The sequence below is a fragment of the Vulpes vulpes genome, chromosome 9 (assembly GCF_048418805.1).
Source record: "Vulpes vulpes isolate BD-2025 chromosome 9, VulVul3, whole genome shotgun sequence".
Lineage (NCBI taxonomy): Eukaryota > Metazoa > Chordata > Mammalia > Carnivora > Canidae > Vulpes > Vulpes vulpes.
Genome location: NC_132788.1, coordinates 65658754 through 65684755, shown reverse-complemented (window position 1 = coordinate 65684755; position 26002 = coordinate 65658754). Strand labels below are relative to the sequence as shown.

The following is a 26002-nucleotide window of genomic DNA, read 5'->3' as shown; positions in this document are numbered from 1 at the left end:
CCCTCTCCCTGTGCTCCTCTCCCCCACTTGTGCTCTCTCTCTCAAATAAATAAATAAAAATCTTAAAAAAGTGTTGTAAGGGAGATTGCCTTAGACATGATTTCTGTGTTCAGTGATAATTACTGTACTAAGTGCTTAGAAAAGAAAAGGAAAATATGTTTCTCTTAGGAAAACTAAGAGAAGCCTAGATGTAGAACACACTATAATTCATTTCCAGGTTGTAAATAAATACTGAAACATTGGAGTATATTTTAAAATGCCAGTTTTAAAGCCCAGAGGATTTTACTTTATACCAAAATTATAAAATATATCTATTTTTCTATTAGAAGACATTTGTAGGGGCAGCCCAGGTGGCTCAGCGGTTTAGTGCCACCTTCAGCCCAGGGTGTGATCCTGGACTCCCGGGATCGAGTCCCACGTTGGGCTCCCTGCATGGAGCCTGTTTCTCCCTCTGCCTGTGTCTCTGCCATTCTCTCTCTCTCTCTCTAATAAATAAAATCTTAAAAAACATTTAAAAAAAGACATCTGTAAATGAATGTCCTTTTAGAACAAGATGAGCAATGACTTCTCAACTTGTTGGAATTCCTTATGACTGAGTGTATTCATGAGCTTTAATATTATTGTAGGCAATAGGTAGTAGTGGCATGACTGATATTATCTTCTAACTCCAGTTGTCATTGATGTAGTATAGGAGAAGGTGATATTTGATTATCCTCATTTAAAAATTGTCATTTAAAAAATGAATTGTTTGGAAATAGTTTCAAATTCACAAAAAAGTTGTAGGAATAAAAGCATTGCAAGAACATCCATACATCCTTTACAGAGATCAGACTATTAACATTTTATTTCATTTGCTTTGTTATTTGTGTAGTCTGTGTGTCACTTTACATAGGTAAAATACATGTACCATAGCCCTTTATTTCTATTTTTAAAAAGATTTTATTTATTTATTTGAGAGACATCAAGCGAGCATGGGGAGGAAGAGGGGCAGAGAGAGAAACAGACTTCCCACTGAGCAGGGACCCCAACTCTGGGCTTGATCCCAGGACTCTAGGATCATGGCCTGAGCCAAAAAAAAAAAAAAGCAGCTGCTTAACCCATCAAGCCACCCAGCTGCCCCTTCCTCTCCCATTTAATAGAATGTTTCTCGTTTGGGTTTGTCTGATGTTTCCTCAAGATTAGACTAGATTTAGTTTATGCATTCTCAGCTTAAATAGTACGACTCAGGAGATATTGTATCCTTCTCATGGTATCACTTCTGTGGGCACGTGATGTCCATCTGAGCCTCATCTGTTGATTTTGATCCCTCAGTCAAGGTGTTGTCTGATTTCTCAATTGTGTCCTTACTAGTTTTTCGTCCTGTAATTAATGAGTGGTTTGTGGGGATATACTTAAAGACCATAGCTTGCTCCTCATCAAGATTTCCCCCTAGATCTACTTTTCATTTTAAGTACTTCACCATCAAAAAATAGGTTGTCGTTCTTCTCACTAATGTAAGTTGAAATCTAAGAGTAATATTACCAGCAATTTGGGCAGGCCCGGTGGCTTAGCAGTTTAGCGCTGCCTTCAGCCCAGGGCAGGCAGGATCCTGGAGACCCAGGATTGAGTCCCACGTCGGGCTCCCTGTATGGAGCCTGCTTCTCCCTCTGTCTGTGTCTCTGCCTCTCTCTCTCTCTGTGTGTCTCGTGAATAAATAAATAAAATCTTTTAAAAAAAATATTGCCAGCAATTCCACTTAGTAGTGAAATAAAAGAGGCGTAATAATACTACTAACTAGAAAAATTAGTATTGGTAATAATTTTATGTTAAAGGTTCTTGGAAAGAAAAATTACTAACTTGCATATTTATTGGCCATATATTCTCACTTAGCAAATGTGTGAATTCTGGCAGTTAAACAATTGAGTCATAGTGTTTGTTGTTTAAAAAACAAAAGACTCCTGTTTAGCCTGTTACCAGTAGTGTCTTCTAGCTAAAAGTAGAAATTTATATTAGGCATTTGTCATGTTGCTTGCTACATTCTGTCTTTACAAAGTAGCTTGATAATCAAATCCTTTAAAAAATTTTTTTTTGTTAGGGAATACTCTGAGAATTAGTCAAAGCAAGTATTTTTCCACTTGTCTTTTCAAGTTTATTAGACTGGATTGGATTGCTACTGTAGATGGACAGAACAAGCAAAGAGAAGCTTATTTTCCCATGCTGTTAATAGCTTGCTTTCTGCATATTTGTGCATTTAAAAGAGCAACTGTAAAATCTAACCTAATTCATTTAGAATCCCTACTTTAAAGCACTGAAATGTATATCACTGTGTTCTCCCCAGCTCTACATGTGAGTTAGCAATAAAGGAAAAGTTTCTGGGACAAGATTTGCTTTTAGCCTTTGATATACCAAAGAATTTTGGGAAAAGAGAGCCACATTTTCCTACTGTTGTAGGCATTCATCTCTTGCTTAACTGTATTTTAAATGAGAGGCATATGAATAAAACAAAACTTTGGACATACTCTTCCAATTTCCTCTTCTAGATAAGGTAGCTTCATTCCAAAAGTAAAATGACTTGCATGTGGTTTGTAAGTTGCAAAACTGGTAATAAGATTCCCAGACTTGGAGGGTAATCTTCTTTTTGCCATCTTATTTGCTTCACATTTATTTTGCCCAGCTAAACAAATTCCAGGAATATTGCCTTGAGACTTTGGCTTATATGCTGTGTGTAGATGACTATAGTTCTATCCATCGTCACAAAATCAGTGAGTGCTACTTGTATAATATTTATTAAGTGCTGGGACGCCTGGGTGGCTTAGCGGTTGAGCGTCTGCCTTCAGCTCAGGATGTGGTCCTGGAGTTCTGGGATCGACACCTGCATCGGGCTCCCTGCATAGAGCCTTCTCCTCCCTCTGCCTATGTCTCTGCGTCTTTCTGTGTCATGAATAAATAAAATCTTTAAAAAAATTACAAAAAATATTTTTAAGTGCGAAGAATGGTGTTTGGCATTATTTGTTAAATTTGTTAAATAGAATGATACATAATTAAGTTTAAGTAATATTTCTTGGTTCCATTTAAGTAACATCTGTTTGGTTCCTAAATTGCTTGTTAGCACTAGCAACCGAATTAGAGAAAGTTATTGTTAGCTTCTATAACCAATAAGAAGTATTGGTGAAGGAAATGAAGGAACATCTAAGGAGCACCCTAAATGAATACTATTTTATATTATATATAATATATATTACAGTATAATGTCATCAAAGATTCATCTGTGTTTTAGCATGAATAAGTTGTTTTTTAAGGCTGAATAGTATTAAATTGTAGGAATAGTCCACATATTGTTTATCTGTTCGTCTGCCAGTGGCCTTTGGGTTTCTTCTACCTTTTGGCTGTTATGGATAATGCTACTCTGAACATGGGTATACAGCTATCTCTTTGAGTCCCTGCTTTCTGTGCTTTTGGATATATAACTGCAGTCTATTTGCTGGATCATGTGGTAATTCTATTTTTTAACCTTTTCAGGAACTTTCATACTGTTTTTCCTAGCAGCTGCACCATTTTACATTCCTGCAACCGTGCACCAGGGTTGCGATTGCTACTTACTTTGTTTTTTATTGTTTTCATTTTTGATAATAGCCATCTTAATAGATATGAGGCGGTATCTTCTGTGGTTTTGATTTGCATTTCTCTAATGACTAGTGATATTGAGCATCTTTTCTTGTCCTTATTAGCTATTTGTATATTTCCTTTGGAGAAATGTTCTTCAAGTCCTTTGCCCATTAAAAAAAAAGTTTTTGTTAAGAGTTTTTTAGAGCAGTTTTAGGTTCACAACATAATCAAGGAGGGGAAGGTATAGATCTTCCCATATACCTCCTGCTCTACACTCACAGCTTTGCCCGTTATCAGCATCTCACAGCGGAATGGTACATTTGTTACAAGTGATGTACTTCATTGACATAATCACCCAAAGTCCATAGCTTACATGACTTTTCACTCTTTGTGTTGTACATTCTTAGGTTTGGACAAGTGTATAATGACACGTATCCATCATTACGGTATCATGCAGTTTTTCTATTGGCTAAAGATCCGCTCTGCTCTGCCTATTCATTTCCTCCCTGCCCCTCCAACTCCTGTCAACCACTGATCATCTTACTGTTTCCATAGTTTTGCCTTATTCAGAATATTGCTGGGGTCATGTTTTCAGTCATTTTTTTGGAATCATAGAGTATGTAGTCCTTCCAGATTGAATCTTTCATTTAGATATGTTTTTAAGATTCTTCTGTGTCTTTTCATGACTTGGTAACTCGTTTCTTTCTAGTATTGAATAATATTCTATTTCCTGGATCTGCCACAGTTTCCTTGCTGAAGGACATCTTGGTTGCTTCCAAGTTTTAGCAGTTATGCATAAAGGTGCTGTAAGCATTAATGCGCAGATTTTTGTGTGGACTTAAGTTTTCAACTTCTTGGATAAATACTAAGGAGCATGATTGCTGGATTGGATGGTAAGAGTATATTTGGTTTTGTAAGAAACCACCGAACTGTCTTCTGTAATGGCTGTACCATTTTGCATTCCCACTAGTGATGAGTGAGAATTCCTGTTGTTCACATCCTTACCAACATTTGGTATTATTGGTATACCAGATTTTGGCCACTCTAATAACTGTACCATGAAATCCTTTTGTTTTAATTTTCATTTTCCTGATCACATAGGATGTGCAGTGTCTTTCCATATGCTTATTTGCCATCTCTATCTTCTTTGATAAAGTATCAGTTAAAGTCTGTGGTTCATTTTTTAGTTTGGGTGTTTCTTTTTATATTGTTGGGATTTTAAGAGTTTTTGTGTATTTTGGATAATAGTCTTATTGGATATCTGTTTTGCAAATACTTTCTCCTACTCTAATGCTTGTTTTCTAACTCTGTAACTACTCTAAATCTTGTTCATAGGGAAGTTTTTAATTTTAATTAAGTCAGTTTATTGTTGCTTTCATGGATATAGTGTCTTTGGTGATACCTCTGCCCCCCTTTTAATCAGGTTATTTTTTTGTTGTTTTGTATCATAACTGTTTTGATATATGTAGTTTTGATGTCATGACTAGATTTTCACATATAAATCATGTGAAAGTTTTGAGAATTATAATGTTTAATATAAATGAAAGCAGTGATTGTGGTTAATATCTTTTTTCTGAAATCAGCCTAATGCCTCCAAATGGAGCAGGGTGGGGGGAAGGTAGAACTTTGGAGTTAGTTATGTAGAGGAAATTAATTTGTAAAATTGGAATTCATTATGCTCAGGACTTGTAGACAGTTTTAGAATCATGTGTGGCTGGCATAAGGTCACAGCAAACAATTAGCCAGTGTTAAGGCCTTGAAAATAGTCCTATTTGTTCAACCATTCCTTTGTTGAGAGATTTTATAACCCTGGGCTGTTTACCTAAAAATAAGAGTCAAGTCAACTGAGAAGTTGATATTTGGTAAATAAAATATATAAATATGTAGAATGTATAAAATCAGTATTAGCTGTGACTCATTAGGTATAGTTTGTAATTGTAGTCAAAAAAATATAAAGGATACCTGGGTGGCTCAGTCAGTTGAGCATCCAACTCTGGGTTTCCGCTCAGATCATGATCTCAGGCTTATGGGATTCAGCTCTGCATTGGACTCTGCACTCAGTGCAGAGTCTACTTAAGATTCTCTCCCTCCTCTTCTATCCCTTTCCTTCCACCCCCACCACTTGCTCTTTCTTCCTTTCTCTCAAATAAATAAAATTAAAAAAAATATAAGAAATACAAAAGCAATTATGACACTTATGATACTTTACTGATGGATATAAAAGATTTGAATGTTTATTTTTTTAAGATTCCACTTACTTACTTATGAGAGACACACAGAGAGAGGCAGAGACAGGCAGAGAGAGAAGCAGGCTCCCTGCAGGGAGCCCGATGCAGGACTCCATCCCAGGACCTTGGGATCATGACCCTAGCCAAAGGCAGATGCTTAATCAGTGAGCCACCTAGGCATTCCAGATTTGAATGTTTAAATGAACAAACCATGTGCCTGTGTGGAGAGACTTGATAGTGATTAAATATCAAGAACTGATATTTAGCATGGCCCCTGTGCAAGGATGACATGCAGATTCATGAAGCATTCCATATTTTTGGAAACCTTCAAATGTGGTGGGAATGCAAGCTGGTGCAGCCACTCTGGAAAACAATATGGAGGTTTCTTAAAAAGTTGAAAATAGAGTTACCCTATGAACCAGCAATTGCACTACTGGGTATTTACCCCAAGGATATAAATTTAGTCATCCGAAGGGGGCACCTACACCCCAATGTTTATAGCAGCAATGTCCACAATAGTGAGACTATGAAAAGAGCCCAGATATCAATGGACAGATGAATGGATGAAGGATGATGTAGTATATATGTACAACAGACTACTACTCAGCCATCATAAAAAAAAATCTTGCCATTTGCAATGACATGGATGGAAATAGAGGATATTATGCTAAGTGAAATAAATCAATCAGAGAAAGACAATTATCATATGATCTCACTCATGTGGAATTAAAGAAACAAAACGGGAGGTCATGGGGAAGAGAGGAAAAAATAAAACACGACGAAATCAGTGAGAGAGACAAACCATAAGTGACTCTTAATCAAAAGAAACAAACAGCGTCGCTGGAGGGGCGGGAATGGGAGGGGGGGTTACTGGGTGATGAACATTAAGGAGGCCATGAGACGTGCTGAGCACTGGGTATTTTAAGACTGATGATCACTGACCTCTACATCTGAAACCAATAATATATTACATTGACAATTAGTTGAATTTAAATACAATTAAACAAACTTGATGGTTAAAAAAAATTTGATATAGGGCAGTCCTTCTCAAATTAATATAGTTAATATAGTTCCAGTCAATATTTTAACCAAAATAAGAATTTTTAGTTTATTTGGAATGTGTGATGAATCCAGACAACTTTGAAAACATTCCAAATTCTTGATCTTCTATATAAGAATAAGAAACTGTACAAGCTACAGTAATTCATCTAATCCTCATTTAGGAATAAACAGGCTAATGGAGAAGTATTGACTTAGATATAGAACTGTCTCTGTATGGCATTTGGCATATCATTTCAAATAGGAATGTGTGGATTTTTAAATGAGTGAGATGGTTGAAAGAAGTAGCTTTCTTGTACTATAAAATCATATTCCAGATGGATGAACATTTTAAATTTTAAAAAGGTATTCAAAAACTATTATAAAATATTTTAATCTTAATGATAAGAAGGTCATAAGAAAAAACAATTGATTACATAAAAGGAAAACCTATAAATGACAAAATATTTTATAAGCTTGTAAAAGACAAGCTTGGAAAAGCTATTTAGCTGAAGTTGTTAACAGTTTATGTATGTTTTTTAAATTTAAGGAAATAATGTAAAGTTAATTTTTTAAATGGGGGAATATGTGTTTGTATGAACAAAATCATGTATCCCTTTAAGAATTATGGATATAAGGAATATTTTCTTTTCTGTGTTTTTTTTTAAGGGGGGGGTAGGAGCAAGGGGAGAAGGAGAGAATCTTAAGCAGGCTCCGCCCAATACCCAAGGGCTTAATCTCACAACCCTGAGATCATGACCTGAGCTGAAAGTGAGAGTTAACTATAAAGAAGCACCTATAAAAAATGTTTTCTTAAGACAGATTGTTACCCCCACTAAAAAATTAGTTATATACTAAAATGGTTATAGAAGCATGGTTGAGGGCAGCCCCGGTGGCTCAGCGGTTTAGCGCTGCCTGCAGCCCAGGGCAGGATCCTGGAGACCCAGGATCGAGTCCCACTTCAGGCTCCCTGTATGGAGCCTGCTTCTCCCTCTGCCTGTGTCTCTGCCTCTCTCTCTGCATCTCTCTGTATCTCTCATGGATAAATAAATAAAATCTCTAAAAAAAAAAATTTTTTTTTAAATTAAAAAAAACATGGTTGATGTATGAAGCTTATGCCATGTTTTATGTCTTAATAAATATTGATTAATCTAACTTCACATGTTTTCTTTTGTTCAGTCAGGTCAATTCAGTGAAGATATGATACCCACCGTGGGCTTCAACATGAGGAAAGTAACTAAAGGTAACGTCACAATAAAGGTATGTGATCTTGCGATACTTGATTCATATTGTCAGCATATACTGCTACAAATTTTTCTGTTTTTTTCTTTGCTTTTTACATATTTATTTGTACTTCTTAACTTATGAATATGTTCCAAAAGAATGTAAATCAGTTGTTTTTTTCTTTCTCTCATAAATCAGAATGTTTAAGTTGAAATGTTATTAATTGCCATGAAAAAACTTAGGATATGGCTTGTCAGAATAAAATTTGGGATGTGGATATTCCTAGGAAATAAAAATCCCATGTTTGAGATCCCATATTTAGAATGTGATTATATTATTTCATGAACAGTATTTTATATTGAAAGGTAACTTATTATTTATAATATTGGCAATTTAGTATTATATTTGTGGTGCATATATGGTAACCTAGTTTTCACTTTCTTTGCTACCAAGCCGTAAAATTAAAACTATAAAATAGGAAAGCTAACTACTTAAACATAATTTTGTTTTTAGAGTGAGTTTGATGGGTTTTAAATTATGGACTGTTGAACTGTTTATTATCAGAGGCCATTTTTTTTTTTGTGTGTGTGTGTGTGTGTATGTTCTGTAGTTAATGGGAGTTTACTTCTAATTGTCTAGACCCTTACAGTGGTTTCACCCAATTTCTGTGGCTCACAGAAGCTGCTTACTGAATTCTTTCTGGAGCTCATCTAATGAAGCATCTCACTTTTCACGTATAGGTCTTTTTATGCATATTACAGGTGTCTATAGTTAAACTGGAAGCCCCTTGAAGGTAAATACCACGACTTAAGACATTTATGTAGCACCGTGTCCAGAATAGTATCTATGGAGTAGACATAATTATGAAATTATTGTGGGTAGTAGCTTTCATATGGATACAATAATTTTGTATCAGAAAAATCATTAGGCATTAATGCATTTCCTGGCAGACAATTAAACTTTAATAGGTTCTGAATGAACTGTTGTTTTCTCTTTTGGTATTCAAATCTGGATGATGTATGATTCTGTAGATGCTACAAGTGTTATCTTAAAGATACATTTTCACTTTGGAAATTTATTGTTTTACAAGCAAAGAAAGTATTGCACAAAATTTTTTTAGTAGAACTTATTAGATCAATTGTAAACATATTAAATACGAGCTTCCAAGTTTAGAAGTGGACCCCAGAACTACTTCTCTCCTTCTTCTGATACTTTTTCTTCAATGTATTACTTAAAATATCTTTATTAAGATTTGTCTGTCTTGATTTAAAGATTTGGGACATAGGAGGACAACCCCGATTCCGGAGCATGTGGGAAAGGTACTGCAGAGGAGTCAATGCCATTGTGTAAGCACTTTTTAAAAAGTCAACTTTGGTTTCCAGGAAAAAAGTTGTTTTTAATACTTCCAAAGGCTCAGTTTTTATTTCATGCAGTTAGTAGTCTTTCTATTTTCTTAGTGTAATCCCATTAATATGAAACTTTAAAAAATTTAATCATGAATGAGAATTTTATTTATGTTTTTGTTTATGCAGCTAAGAGCTAAGGGATGTAAGTGTTCTATTATCATTTATTAGCACCTAAGTATAGTTTGTTTGAAAGATTTTTGGGTACTGAGCTTTTCTTTATCTAGGTCTTTGTTTTGATTAATGATTTCAGTAGTGTGAGTCATTTTTTAAAAGTTTATTTAACTAATCTTTACACCCAGTGTGGGTCTCAAACTCATGACCCCAAGATCAAGAGTTGCATGCTCTTCCAACTGAGCCATCCAGGTGCCCCTTAGTAGTGTAAATATGAAAATTAAAAAATCTGTATTTTTAATTGTGGCCATCAGAGGATTTGGAGAAGACATATCAAAATTGCTTTTTCTTAAGTTACATGATAGATGCCGCAGATCGTGAAAAGATAGAAGCCTCTCGAAATGAACTACATAATCTTCTAGATAAACCACAGTTACAAGGAATTCCAGTAAGTATGGAGTTCTTATTTTATATTATATGATGGTAATATTTATTATTAAGATTATAATTATATGATTATATTATATTTGAAATCAGCTATTATGTCTTAAAGTCTTAAAACACTTACCTTTACTGAATATTAGCCATATACTGGGCACTGTGCTATTTATTTATTTCTTAGCCAGCTATATATTAGACTATCTGCAATAGAAGCAATGCTCAGTCCTGGGGATACAGTGATGAACAGAAGTGAATAGAAATATGCTCACTGCCATCATGAAGCTTGTGGTTTAGTAAGAAAGGTAGATGCCATGAAATCATTTGAATAATACAGCTCTGTTAAGTACTATGAAGGAGAGGTACAAGGGGCCGCGAGAGTTGTAAATTAGAAGGGATATCTGATCTAGTTTGAGGGAAGATCTACGAAGGATTCCCTGAGGAAATGATGATTGAACTGATTTTTTTTTTCTTTAAAGATTTTGTTTATTTATTCATGGAGAGACAGAGGCAGAAACATAGGCAGAGGGAGAAGCAGGCTCCATGCAGGGAGCCTGATATGAGACTTCATCCCAGGATCACCACCTGAGCCAAAGGCAGACGCTCAGCCACTGAGCCACCTAGGTATTCACTTGAGCTGAATTGTGAGGGATATGTAGACAAAGGCCTTTTGGTAGGAGGAAGCAAGGCACTGAGAGGAGGCCAGTCTCTAGAGCAAACAGCAAAGTAAGAGGGTGGGGAGAGTGGTGAAGCCATGTGGCAGTAAGGATCCTAGAGGAGACTGGGTATGGACTGTGTGGGAAAGCTCTTGTAGTGTTATAAAGCTTTTTTTCTGAAGGATTTCTTTCTTTCTTTCTTTCTTTCTTTCTTTCTTTCTTTCTTTCTTTCTTTCTTTCTTTCTTCTTTTCTTTCTTTCTTTCTTTCTTTCTTTCTTTCTTTCTTTCTTTCTTTCTTTCTTTCTTTCTTCTTTTCTTTCTTTCTTTCTTTATTTATTTCTTTCTTTCTTTCTTCTTTTTTCTTTCTTTCTTCTTTTTTCTTTCTTTCCTTTTCCCTTTCCCTTTCCCTTTCCCTTTCCCTTTCCTTCTTCTTGATTTTATTTATTTCTTAGCACACTTGGGTGGGAGAGGAACAGAGGGAAAGAGAGAAGCAGACTCTGCCCTGAGCTTGGAGCCCCACACAGAGGGGGAGGGAAGGATTGACATCATGACCCTGAGACCAGGACCTGAGCCAAAATCAAGTCTGACACTCAACCATTCAAACCAACTGAACCACCCAGGCACCTTACTTTGTAGTGTTTTAAATGATCAGATTTATTATTTAAGTCATTCTGATTTCAGATTAAGAATGGATTGAAGTGGCAAATGGGACTGTAAGGATGGCAGTGTTAGGAAGCTGTTGAAGTTGTGCTGACAAATTACAGTACCATGGATTAGGGTGTTGGTAGTGGACAAGATGGTGAGAAAAAAACAGATTTTAGGGATATTTAGGAACACTGTCCACCAGACTTGGTGGAAGAGGAGATCTAAAGAATAATTCCTAGTTTCTGGTTCATGAAGTTAGATGGAAGGTGGTGCCATTTGTTGAGCTGAAGAATGCTGGAAAAGGACCAGTTCATGAATGTCAAATACTTGAGGTGTATTATCACATTCTTACAGCATAATGAGGTTCGTGGTTATCCTTCCTTTCTAACACTTGTTCTTCAGGGTTACATGGCAACATTAGTATGTTGTGCATCCAGGTTTCTTTTTTTTTTTTTTTAATTTAATTTTATTTATTTATGATAGGCACACAGTGAGAGAGAGAGAGAGGCAGAGACACAGGCAGAGGGAGAAGCAGGCTCCATGCACCGGGAGCCTGACGTGGGATTCGATCCCGAGTCTCCAGGATCGCGCCCTGGGCCAAAGGCAGGCGCCAAACCGCTGCGCCACCCAGGGATCCCTGCGCCACCCAGGGATCCCTGCATCCAGGTTTCAAATCTATGTCTGTCTGACTTCAAAGTCTCTTCTTTTTCTCCTGTGTTAGGACCTAGTTCCTAGTTCTATATACCTACCATAAGTAAAAATCAGGGATGCCTGTGCAGCTCAGCGGTTGAGCACCTGCCTTCAGCCCAGGGCGTGATCCTGGAGTCCTGGGATTGAATCCCACATCGGGCTTCCTGCAGGGAGCCTGCTTCTTCCTCTGTCTGTGTCTCTGTCTCTCTCTGTGTGTCTCTCATGAATAAATAAATAAAATCTTAAAAAAAAAAAAAAAGTAATCAGTCTTACCTTATGGACACCATAAGTCTTTTAGTTGCAAGCAATAGAAAGCTGACTTCAGTAGAAAGGAATTCAATGAAATAATATTGGGTAGCTCCCAGGGTCTCTGAGAAGGCTGCAAATAAGTAGGCTCGAGAAATAGGCTGGAACAAGGAAGCTAAGCAGCTGTCAGGGTCATATCCAAACTCCCACCACAGAGTAAGTCTGGTTACCACATGTAGTTTCTGAACACTAGACACAAATTGTTCTGATTGAAAGGTCATCTAGCTGATTGATTTCCTTTCCCTATCAAAATGGGTTCTCTTGGGGATCCCTGGGTGGCTCAGTAGTTTAGCGCCTGCCTTTGGCCCAGGGTGCGATCCTGGAGTCCCAGGATCGAGTCTCACGGCCGGCATGGAGCCTGCTTCTCCCTCCTCCTGTGTCTCTGCCTCTCTGTCTCTCTCTCTGCCTCTCTCTCTCTGTCTCTCTCTCTATGTCATTCAGAAAGAAAGAAAGAAGGAAAGGAAGGAAGGAAGAAAAAAGAAAAGAAAAAGAAAGGAAGGGTTCTCTATCCTGCTTTCTTACATCACTGACTCTTCATTGAAAAGTTTGGTTCATTCTAGATTATATGTCCATGCTCTTTTAGAAAGGAAAGCTAGGGGAAAAAATTATCCATTGAACCAAGTAGCTTCATTGGGAGGAAGGTTCATAAGGTAGGAGGAGAGTTCTTAAATGTAGTAAGAGGGCTAAAATGCCAGGCAACCCCCAAACTGACAGCTGATCACAAATGACCGTGATAATTATTTTTAGAAATTCAGGCAGATCCAGCTTGAGAACCTAGTGTGACTTAAATAAGTATGGAGAGGGTGAAAGTTGGGGAAAGGGAGACAGGCTCTGGTTGAACATTCTCCTGTGAGCTCCCTGTGCTCCTCAGCTCTCTGTGCTTCAGTCCTTGTCTCTTTATCCTTTGTGCAAAGTAAGAGTCTAGGTCTTATAAGTAGAATCAGCCAAAGTGTATGGAGTAGGGGTGTATTAAGTGAAAGAAATAGCTGTGGCAAGGTAGACATGACATGTACTTTGTTGAGATGGATCAAAGATTACATGTTCTTAGAGAACACTGACCTTAGAGTATGGATATTCTCAAATACATTATATGTACTCATATTCTTTGTTTTCTCTACGGCAGAAAGAACATACCTGAGAAAGAAAGGGTGGTAATTGGGAAGCTGTCTCTGCTTTCCTTTCTTTTCAAAGGACATCTCACAACCAGATGATGACATTAATTCATTCCTAGAGTTTATGACTACTATATTTATCCTGATCTCCAGACTTAACCATTGTCTTAGAATATTTATGCATGACATTCTATAGGATGGGTCAATTTTAAAAGCATGTTTATGTGTTTGTATGATTAATGGCTAACAAAAAAATGATTAAAAAATTATTCCCCCACTTTGGTTGTGTTAAGATCATAATTACATTTTGGTACAGATTTATTTAGAAATTTCAGAATGCATACCATAGAGTTAAAATAATTTAAATAGAAGTTGGCAGCCACATTGAATTAAGTCATCTGTGTGGTAGAAGTTAAAATGAACGCTAATTTGAATGATTAAATAAATGAGATAGCCCACCAGTTACACAAATATGCCTCAATATTATGGCATGTGGTAGCATTCCAATTTTAATGTCTACAAATATGACTATCATATGCTTCTGTGACCTTTTCCTACATAAACGTTTATTGTTAATATCTCTTTTTTTTAAAGGTACTAGTACTTGGAAACAAGAGAGATCTTCCTAATGCCTTGGATGAGAAACAGCTAATTGAAAAAATGTATGTCTTAAGAATGATGATGTTTTAAAAAACTTTTTTCTAAATTAGACTTTTTTGCCCACTACTTTGTTTAGCAACATTATATTATTATTTTTTAGAGATTTTGTTTTTAGGTAATCTCTATACCCAACATGGGGCTCGAATTTACAATCCTGAGATTGAGTCATATACTCTTCTGACTGAGCCAGCCAGGCACTCCTGTTATTTAGTAATGATTACAGCCATGTTTTAAGGTAAACATGGTAAATTTGGCCTACCAGTGAAGTGAATTTTTAAAATTTTAGTAGTAGTAAAATAATTTCTTCAGTGTAAAATATAAGGAAATTGAACAAAGAGTGATAGGTATGATAGTTGTTTTAAGCACAGACCTTATTCTCTTAATTCTGCTTCTTATAGGAACCTGTCTGCTATTCAGGATAGAGAAATTTGCTGCTATTCAATTTCTTGCAAAGAAAAGGATAATATAGGTAAGAAATGACTGTGGAAAAATGGATATCACTGGAAGGGATGTCTTAGTGCTTCTTACTGTTTATTATCCCCATTTCTGTTTAAGTGACTTCCTTATACAGGACTGTTGTTTTTGCCTTAGGAAAAAGAATAGATATTATATCTTTTGACAGCAAATACAACATCCCGAATGTGCTCTCTGTTATTTAAAGTAGTAAGTGAAATAGACATGAAGTTAAACATTATGTGATATCAATTTATTGTATTAATTTTGGCAGAGCTAGTATCTAGCTGTGCTTTATAACAAAATTATGTTTTTGAGAAAAGACTTTACAAAAATTGGTCTATAGGCACTAAAACAATTGTTCATTTATTCAACCTGTATATTACTGCAGTATGTTAGTGCTCTATTGGAAGAATAAGCCAAAAGTATCCTTTATCTATTTAATGTCTGTGTTAATTTCCTAGAATTGCCATAGCAAAGTACCAAAACTGGGTGGCTTAAAACAGCAGAGGCGTCCAAAATCAAGGTGTCAGCAGGGCCATGAAGGCTGTTGGGGAGTATCCAGCTTTGCCTTTTCCTAGCTTACTCTTTAACATACAGATACTTTACTCCAGTTTCTGCCTCTGGCTTCACATAGCCTTCTCCTCCGTGTGTGTCTGTGTGTGCGCGCGCGTATTTTCTCTTCTCATAAAGATCCATATCATTGGAATAGGGCCTACCTTCATTCAGAGCAACTTCGTCTTTTATCTATAAAGACAATTTCTGAATAAATTCTGAGATTCTGAGCAGGAGTGAATTTTTAGGAGACACCATTCAATCCAATAGAGTGTCCTTAAAGAATTTAAGTATAAGAGCCTTTAGTTTCTTAACTAATTTGTGAGAGATTATTTAATAAAAGTGGATTGGAATGGGTGAGATGGGTCCAAAGGTAAAAAGGAAATATGAATAGAAGCATTTGACAAGATGAAAGGCTATTTATTTAACCTGTTAACTGCTTGAGTGAAAAGACCTATAACAGTGCAAGAAAATATACTCACTGGTAAAGTATACCTTCATGACAAAAGCTAGTTAGGCTGAGTCACACAGTTTTTGTCTGGCATGACAGTCTCAACCAAAATGAGAAAAGAGAGTTTAATGCATGTACTTGAAGCAACTGCATAGGAGCCTAGAGATTTTCATGGCACCTTTACCTCTCCCAGTTTAGTGGTCACTGGTGAAAAAATTGCTCTGTGGGTCACTATGGAAAAATGAGGCTGTCCATCATTGCTGCATAATGGGCTGCAAACAGTATGGGCCTTGGGGTCAGGCAGCCTCAGGCCAGAACACTTGGTCCTAAGTTACTTTCTGACTGGCCTTGGACAAAGCACTTAACCTCCCTGATCTCCAGGTTTTACTCATCTATAAAATGGTAATAGCAGCAGTTTAAAAATTCTCTTGTGAGAGGGAACCTGAAAGTGCATTGCAGCATTTGACATATGATGTATGTCTCATGGTTGTATTAGTTTTCTATGGCTGCTGTCAGTTAGAAGTCTGTCATGGTTCTCACTGAGCTAGAAATTAAGGACTAAGGTGATAGGTTGTGCTCTTTTTGGAGACACAAGGAGAGACTCCATTTCCTTGTCTTTTTCAGCTTTTAGATACTGCTTGCATTCTTGGCTTACAGCTCCTTCATCCATCTTCAAAGCCCAAACCACCATTCTACCATAGTCATACCTCCAATTAAAAAAAAAACCCAACAAAAACTTGTATTGGAGTAAAATGTAATAAATAGTGCCAAAACAGTGTGCTTAGAAGGTTTTTTTTTTTTTTTTTCCTTAATTTTTTTCCCCCATTAGCCTTCATTCAGTGTATATTGGTTCTGGTCTATCAATTCTTTCCCCACCCCTCCTCAAACATGCTCTGATGGGCTCAGAGTATTGATAGTTTTCTGGCTAATTCTGGGCTTCCTTTCTTTATTTTATTTTATTTTTTAAAGATTTTTTTTTTTAATAAAGCTGATTCTTTTTATTTTTTAATTTTTATTTATTTATGATAGAAAGCGAGACAGAGAGGCAGAGACACAGGCAGAGGGAGAAGCAGGCTCCATGCACCGGGAGCCCGATGTGGGATTCGATCCCGGGTCTCCAGGATCGCGCCCTGGGCCAAAGGCAGGCGCCAAAGCGCTGTGCCACCTAGGGATCCTAAAGATTTTATTTTTAAGTAATCTCTACACCCAATGTGGGGCTTGAATTTAACAACCTTGAGATCAGGAATCACAATCTCCATTCCCTGAACCAGCCAAGCATCCCTGAGTTTCCTTAAAAGAGCACCCAAAAGCAATCTGAGCTTACTTTGCTTATGGACACAAAATCTTCTCTAAATGAATAGGATAAGTAACTTGTTACATTGTAAGCTTTTAGTTAATTTGAGAATAGACTCTTTAAGCACTAGGGTTACTTAGAGTTTATTTAACAAAATTTTCCTTCTGGGACACCTGGGTGGCTCAGTGGTTGAGCGTCTGCTTTTGGCTCAGGGCGTGATCCTAGGATCTGGAATCAAGTCCCATATCAGGCTCCCTGCATGGAGCCTGCTTCTCCTTCTGCCTGTGTCTCTGCCTCTCTCTCTGTGTCCCTCATGAATAAGTAAGTAAAATCTTTGAAAATTTCCTTCCCTTGTTAGGAGGAATTCTTGTGAAGTTTTGTGTCTTTGTCTTACTACCTTGACAAACTAGCCAGATACTTTCCTGAAAAAAATCTTGTGAGCTCATTTAGGAGGTAAATGCAGGAGAGCTGGTGAGGCTGATCTTCATGGTCTGTCATAGGGCGCTCCATAGTCACCAGTTTGTGATTGTAGAACTCCTGCTTCATTGAGTTTCAAGCCCAAGGAAGTAGATCTACTCTAACTAGATTCAAAACGAATAGTTTGTAAATCAGAATGCCTATTAATTTGGAGCAAGAAATACAACTAACAGCCAAGTGAATTAGACTTCTTGGGTAATCAAATCAGAATATCCTCCTTAATTTCAGCTTTTACAACATATTTTGGAAGTAAATTTATGAATTTACTAAATTGTCCCAAAAGTATCTCCATGCACATGGGTTGTATATTCTTCCAGCTTCCCAGTGTGGTATATGAAATACTTTGGTAATGTGTCCTCAAACCACACATAGAACAGATTACTTCTGTGAACATAATCTTTGCAAAGATGACTCATACTTGTGGCCCTTTATGTCATGGAAGATGACTGCTTCATCTGAGTATCTTACTTCTTTTCTGCTTTTTAATCTAGTCTTAAGGATCCATCTGTCTTTAGGATGTAACTTCTGTCCAGTGTCCACAAGTTTTGTTTTTGTTTTTGTTTTTGTTTTTTTAAGTGAATTTCTTAAATATTTAAACCTGGGCATTTCACTCTTAGATTTACCTTTCCCCCATTCAATTCTAATGAAAGTAGCTTTGCTCTTACTACGTACTGCTGTCCTCCTTTTAAAAGTACACATGATCTGGTTCAGCAAGCAGGTTAATTCATTGCTTCCACAACTCTGAACAGATTGTGTTTGTTCAGATCTCAGCTCTTGGCTGAGATTCTTCATATGTGTGTCTATTTTCTGTAATGCATATTAGCTGGGAAACTGAATTTGCACTCATCTTTCAGGCTTGGAGAATAGAATGCTACTTCTGGTAGATGCTCACATACCCTTTACACGGATGACACATTTTAAAGAACTCAAGGACAGTAATTCAATGTTTTGACTTAGCTTCCTTCTCTTGTCAGTCTAAGTGCTTTTTTGGCTGATCTCTGCTACGGTAGCTTCAGCTGCCACCTCTTTGGTGACATCTTGCTAGTCCCCATCGCCTTCTGAGATCCATGTAGCTAAAACTACCTGTTGGACATCTCCATACCTGTTATCTTCTGCACCTCAAACTCAGTGTGTTTTACAGCTAAATTCTTAATCTTTTTTTCCTCAAGTCTGTTCTTCCTTTAGCCATTGTGTTTGTCAACATGACCAATGCAGGTCATTGAAGCCAACAGATTCTTTCTTACCCACTACATACTGTCAGTCTCTCTGTTCTATATCTTAGTCAACTCTGCATTTTCCTTCTATCATCGCTATAGCACTTGTTTGCTTTAGGCCTTCATCCATTTCCTATTCTTGTTGTGATAGTGTCCTATACTGATAACTCCAAGTTGTCTTCCTCTATTGCCATTGTTAATCATACTAACTAAACTAATAATTTCCTTGCTTAAAATTCTCCAGTAACTTCCACTTGAGAATAAAACTCAAACTTAGTAGCATCCTAGAGTGGTATACAGGGTTATTGGCTCTGTCTAGCCCATGGATCTCAGTTAAGGACATTTTTTGCTCCTCAGGACATTTGGCAATCCCCTGGAGACATTATTGATTGTCACAATTGTGGGTGTGTGGGGGAGTTATAGTGGCATCTAGCGGTAGGGGTCACGGATACTGCAAAATAGTCTGCCATGCACAGGAAAGGCCCTGATCCCTGTCCCAGCAAATAATTACCCGGTCCAAAATGTCAAAAAGGTGAAATTGAGAACCCCTGCCTTAGCAGTAAGTAACAGTCCCTTTTCCCATTCCTGTCCTTCATCCATATCTTATCACATATAATCCATCCAGATCTCCACACCATTCATGCCTTTGTTTCTTGTTTTTGTTTCCTTTGCCTGGAAATCTGTGGGGCACCCCTCCACCCAACTGCAAATGAGTTCTAGGTTTTTCAACTTTGATACTAAAAGTTCCTTGAGAGCAGGGGGATTCTCCTGTATCTTTGCATTCCTGGTACTTCACATACAGTACTGATCTTAACAGGCAGTCTGTAAGTTTTTCAATGAAAAAAAGGTGGTACAAGCTGTCCTGAGCATAATTTAACTTTTAGATCAGAGACTCTTTAGTCTCAATTCCTTAGAATGTCCTCTTGAAGTTTAGGTAATGGAGAATAGTAGTTTAGATGCAGGAAAGCAGAAGAGGGCAGGCCCAGCATGTACTTTGAAGTAGCTGCATTTTAAATACTATCTCTGTTTAGTGTCTTAACTTGGTATCTTATCTTAACGCCTTCAATTTTTTTCCCTCCATCTTTAGATATCACACTTCAGTGGCTTATTCAACATTCAAAATCTAGAAGAAGCTGAAGCATCTCCTGAAGTCTTCCAGTCCTTCCTGGCTATAATTCTAGAATTATTGTCCGTTCCTCTGAAGTACTTCCCAGAATACGGTCCTTCCTAAACCCAAGAAATTGCCTTTTTCAGAGTTTATTTCTCTTGTGCACTGCTGAAGATGTGTATCCCTTATCCTTCATAAAGAATCAGCTAGAGTTGTCATGATAAAGTCAGCACACACACAAAAGCTTCTTATACATACTTGTCTTAAACAGTGTGTTTGTGTAGAGCTTTTTTTTTTTTTTTTTTTTTTTTTTTAAGAAAACACACATTTGACCATCTTAAATCAAGAAAATTGCATATTTCTGTTTTGGTCTTTTTGGGCCAGATTTTTATATTGGTTTTCAGTAAATGTCTATGATATTTCATTATAGAGTCCATTAGCTTAATACTGATACTGACTTGATACAGCATGAAGTTTCTAGTGCCACACACAGTATTTAGAAAACCTTTAGCCTGACTCATGTGGGATATAAACAGAATGTTTACATATCTCACAAATGCATGTGAAATGTATAATTACACCTTAGGAATTTAAAAAATGGTCTGCAAAGAGCTAGCGGAGGCACCAGATCAGTGTTGTTATTGGTTCTTTAGCCTGGTGAGATTATATATGAATTTTAAAAACATTCTGCTTTCTGAGAATTCTTCATCACCAGATAGCAGTTGGGAATATGGGAGGAACTAAGGCATGCTGTTGTGTATCTGTCCAGATCATTATTTCTCTATTTTCCTTCTTTTCTTTTTTTCTTTCTTTCTTTTCTTTTTGTTTTGATGTGTGGGGGGGCAGGGTTCAACACACTTTTTTAAAGGGTTGGGAAGGAAGATTTTCTCAAAGGCTTTCATGAATTTAGAGCATTCCAGCCAATATAATAAAATGTGTAAAGGATGTCAGACTTTGTTCAAACACCTGTTTGTTCTTTCTATCTCTAGTCCTTAAATCAGTGCTGCTGCATGACACTCTAACTCTTGACTTTTTATATCCAGTCATAGACTTTCAGCACAATAGATACTTAGAAACAAATAAAAATTCTTATTTTTCTCTCTTATTGATGTAAAGTTTGGCACTCTTTTGTCTGGTGCCATTAGACATCTTGATTATTGTGACAACTCTAGACCTGCCTGCTCTATCTAATGTAATCATGCGCAACGTCTACAGGTTGTTTAATAATCAATCACATGGAGAACTGAGGAACTGATGCTGTGTATTGTTTGCTTCTATGATACGGAGATGTATAAAAACTAAAAAACGAACATGTTTTGTAGTTTAGTGATGTCCATATACATAAAGGGACATATTAATACTGGTTCACTTGTAAATTGTTATTCACATAAACCACTGTAGTAGATAAAACTTTATGCTACACCCGCTTATGTGTTGCCTCACACTGTGTGTGATTTTGTTCCTTTTGTTAAGCAGCACTCATGTAGACAGTGCATTTCCAAACATGTTGAGCACTCAGAAGTGCAGTCAACAGTAAGTTCTTTTAATGAATACCAGTTTTAATTTATAGACTGCCATGGCCTTAACAATATTCTGTACAAAATACTGCACTGTGTTGCACAGATACTACTTGGTTTTCCTCCATTCATATTTTTATGAGTAGAATCTCAGCTTTTAAAATTCTGTTCTTATTCTTTGAAGCATGTTGCATACTTCCCTGATGGGATGAATGGTTCTGTAAATGAAGGGATATTTAAACTTGCTACCGTAGTTCAACACCATTAATGGTTACTATGAACCATTACAAATAATGTGGCAATCTGCTCGTGCCTAAAAGGAAGAATTGGAACTAAAATGTGTGACTGTGTGGGGACCGCATAGGTTCATTAATTGACCTATAGCTAAAACTTAATGTGTTTCTGTGTCTTTTCATTGCTTTCAGCATTCAAGACATCCAAACTCTATTACCAACATTTTCCTGTGCATTAACTTCTGCATGTGAAAACCTAACAGTTACTGAACTTTGTAAATACGTGAATTTTTTTTTATTTAGGTGATGCATTTTTTTTTGTCTGTTTACTGCTCTTCTCAGCTTTATTCAATAAACTTGCATTTTGAGGGTTGTATTGACAATTTTAACTTAAAATGTGCATCATGATGGAAGGTGCTGACTTTTTTTGGAAGGGGATGGGAAGAAAGTTACCATGAGCAAGGTCCATAGACATTGTGCTAGAAAGAAACCAGCTCATTTCTCAAAGAATTGGGGCTATTGGCTAGTTAAAATAGAAATAAACTTTTAAAATATCCACAGATTGATATTGCGATTTTTTTGGGGGGACAGGGTGGAAGAGATGCTGTTTCTTGCAAGCTGTCATGATACACCAAATTTAGGACTTATAGAAGTGGCTAGAGCTAGTTAGGCATTTTTTATAATCTATTTGTTTTAAAAATTCTAACAAAAATCTAATAAACTGAAAATTGCAAGGCAGGCCTACTTACTGACTTTAGTTCCAGAATGAAAAGATTTTAAATAATCGAACATGACGATTTTCCTACAAAAGCATATTTTTAAAGTAAAGCCATTTGGCCTACTCTACATGTTATCTTTTGCATTATAAAAGTGAACACTTAGTTCATCAGAACTATTGTAGAAATGATTTTATAGTTTTAGTCAGGAAAATTCAACTTGGTTTTCTCTCTATATGCATAACTTGTTACTCTGTACAGCCAGACCTTGTTGTCCAATTAGATGTGTGATTTAGCATTTCTAGGACAGAAGTCCCTAGGATATCCAGTTTCATTTCTTGTATGGAATTAGTGGAGACATTTAGTCAGACAGTTAACTCGGTTCTCTTCTCGTCACCCTCCTACAAACGACTTTTGAAGGAGTGTGTAAGTCGGGAGGGAGTGGGCGGGGTGGATATAAGTTTAGCTTACTGTATCCTTGATTTTAAGTTTATTACTGCTTTCAAAAATGGAGATTTCTAAAATCCCTTTGATTCTGTCAAGTAAATTGGATATATTGAACTGTGGCTACTTTAGTATTCATTGTTTTGACTGAGGAACTAACTGCCTCTTGTAATTCTATCCATACAGGATCCAGTTACACTGAAATCCTGTTGATTCGGTAATTCCAGCCTCATGGTCTGGCAGTGTGAGAACTGGAGGGGAAATCTGAATTCACTGTAGCCAGTATTGTAATGTAACATCCACTTGGCCACATACTTTAAAAATGCCATCGCGGGGATACCACCATATTGAGTATTTGAAATATTTTATTCTCTCACAAACTTTAACTGTTGTGCCCTCAGCAACGTATATGCCTGCGAAGATACTTGAAAACAGTAAAGCAAACACTAGTCTTCTTGCCAACTTCCCTTAAGCTTGCAGTTCTACAATATGTGGCCCACTGCAGGTGTTTCCTGTTGATTAGTAAATAGCCTCCACATAATTTCTGTTTAACACTCAGCTATTAATAAAAATGGGTGCTTTTTAAATTGCTGCTTCTTGACTGTTCTTAGGGAAATAGAAGCAGGTCCTTGACATGCTAGATAGATTGCAAAGGGAAGTTCCTTAATCTAAGCAATAGCAGTAGTCATTCATTATTCCATTTCATTAACAAGCCCTTTCTTCAGTAAGGTAATTTCTATTTTAAAACTGCAAGGCAGCTGGTAACTTAGGTAATGCAGATATCCTAGTAAGAATTAGAGGGGGAAAGGTATTTAACTTCTTTTGTTGGGGCTTGTAGGTCTTACATTCATAAAAGGAACGGATGTGGTAGGAAAATAGTTTGTCATTTGAAAATACTAAAGTAGTTTGGCTCTGTCGAGAGTGCTGGATTGACATTTGAGAAAATGGGTCCCTTTCTTTGTTATTAACTGATTGTGTGAGGAGTTGCTGAATCCCCTCTGGCTCTGCACTTTTCCTAACTGTAAAATGAAGAGTAGATGATTCCTAATGTGATATCTAACAGACTATGGTGTTAGCAGCCAAGAGATGTGGATGGTGGTAAAACAGTAGAGAAGATAGATGAAAAGGCCCACTTGTCCTAGTGAATATGTTAACTTTGCATGTTTTTCAGCTTGGAAATAATCCAAAAGCAATCCAAAAATGTAATATTTACATTTTATCACTTTAACACAGTTAAGGGCTGGAGATCACAGACATTTTACAGAATGATACAATAACTTAGATTTTGTTTGAAGGAAATGCTGTAATAAATACAGGCTTATATTTTGAAAGGCATTTAAAAATTTTAAAGCATTTCTCCCAGACTGCAGAAAAATCTTTATTCTGGTATACAATGTGGAAAAATATGTAACCTACTACGAATTTGGGGGTCAACTAGAGCTAATGTTTAACACTTTATAACTGCCATGTTACTGGGTTCTGCTAGAATTTATTTGGAGCTTGGAGAAAACTTAGAGCAGTTAGAAAATACTGCTTTTCAAAGTAATGAGAGGGAAAGAAAACCCCCTATAAAATCAATGTATTCCCTCTTGAACATGGGAAATAGAACATTAATAGATTGCCAATTATGGTATTTCCTCCAATCAGCTTTTATATAATTTACAGGTTTGGCCTACTCTCAGTTTTTTTTTTGTTTTTGTTTTTTTAAGATTGTATTTATTAATGAGAGACACAGAGATTGAGGCAGAGATACAGGCAGAAGGAGAAGCAGGTTCCATGCAGGTACCCGACGTGGGACTCGATCCTGTGACCCCAAGACCAAGCGCTGGGCCAAAGGCAGGGGCCAAACCGCTAAGCCACCCAGGGATCCCCTACTCTCAGTTTTGTACAGTCTGTATCACACAATTTGATATCTTGTTTATACATATTAAAAGTCACCATTACTATCTACTGTTACCCAATATTTGAATTAACTCCTTTTTCCTATTTGTATCATTTTCTAAGGAAAAAGAAATTGTTAATATTTATCATACCACTAACTGATTTATGAAAGCACAAGCTGTCCTCACCCTTCAAAGAAGGTTAAGAGTTTTTATGATGCCTACTTTCTCTGGAAATATCAGTAACCTAAAGGGTGAGGCACAGCCTATGAATGGTGAATATTAATTCCTGATGGATAATCACTGCATTTGATTTAGTGGTTTAGTAGTTAGAACATGTGGGGAAAAGAAGCTTACCACTTTTCTTTCTGGGTTCCATTTATTTTTTGAATGATTTTTAATAGCTAAGTCACATGATTCAAAAATTGAAAATACCTAAAGAAACATGAATACTTAGTTCAACCCATGACTGAGTAACCACCCTTCCACCACCACTCTGGCCCTACAGGTAATCAATCCTTACATCACTTAATTTGTTTTTCTAGTGTTTATACAAAATAAAAAGCAAATAGAAATACATATACCTTTTTTTAAAAACCACTTTCTTACACAGAAGGTAGCATACTAATTTGAACATGGCTTTTTTCCAGTTACTGTGTCCTAGCGATCTTTCCATATCAACATATAGAGAGTTCTTCATTCTCCTTCATAGGAGTATGGTTCCCATTTCATTGTGTATGTGCTTTTTTCGCTGTTTGAGATTCCATAGTTTACCTAACCGGTCCCTTGTTGATAGACATTTGGGTTGCTTATAACCTTTTGCTTTTGTAACCAGTACTGCAGTGGATTACGTGAAGTTTGCCACAATTCACAGAAGCATATCTATGTCAAAGGGTAAATGGCTTTGTACTTAGGCTAGGAGTTGCCAAACTGCCCTTCACAGAGGATGTGCCAATTTTTATTTCTCCCAGTTCCTGTCCCCTGTGCCTTGTCAGCAGTGTGTTAACAAGCTTCTGGATTTCTGCCCATTAAAAAGGTGGGAATGATGATTATATAATTTTAAACACATGAAGTTTGGCTTTTCTTAATCAGCTGAGGAGACTAATTCTGCAGTTAGATTTCCACCCAATTAATGTGATTATAGGTAATTTCCTCCTTGTCTCCCTCCCTTTTTTTTTTTTAGTTTTTATTTATTTATGATAGTCACACACACACACACACAGAGAGAGAGAGGGGGGCAGAGAGATAGGCAGAGGGAGAAGCAGGCTCCATGCACCAGGAGCCCGACGTGGGACTCGATCCCGGGTCTCCAGGATCCCGCCCTGGGCCAAAGGCAGGCGCTAAACCGCTGCGCCACCCAGGGATCCCTCGTCTCCCCTTTTTTGCTTCTCCCCCTTTTTTGCTTAAGTCTCCCTCCCCTCGCCTTTTACAAAGCAAGTATATAATGCTTCAGAAAGAAGCAATACTGTTTTAAAAGTCATCATTATGTCATTTGTTTTACATTATTGCTTTGGATAATCAATTTCTTAGAGCAGAAAAATTTCCTTTTAATAGACTGTTT

The 26002-nt window shown here is 36.9% G+C and overlaps 1 protein-coding gene and 1 pseudogene across 1 annotated transcript in view; both read left to right on the top strand.

The window, feature by feature from the left end:
- Window positions 1-21957, top strand: part of ARL8B (ARF like GTPase 8B) — a 45778-nt gene extending 23821 nt beyond the window's left edge. The window contains exons 2-7 of the mRNA XM_025984442.2: window positions 8031-8111; window positions 9348-9421; window positions 9947-10040; window positions 14034-14101; window positions 14498-14568; window positions 19631-21957. Of these exons, the coding sequence (XP_025840227.1) occupies window positions 8031-8111; window positions 9348-9421; window positions 9947-10040; window positions 14034-14101; window positions 14498-14568; window positions 19631-19680 (438 nt within the window). The 3' untranslated portion in view covers window positions 19681-21957. The remainder of the gene's footprint in view (window positions 1-8030; window positions 8112-9347; window positions 9422-9946; window positions 10041-14033; window positions 14102-14497; window positions 14569-19630) is intronic.
- LOC112913338 (U6 spliceosomal RNA) lies at window positions 6045-6132 on the top strand (annotated as a pseudogene).
- Window positions 21958-26002: the final 4045 nt, after the last annotated feature.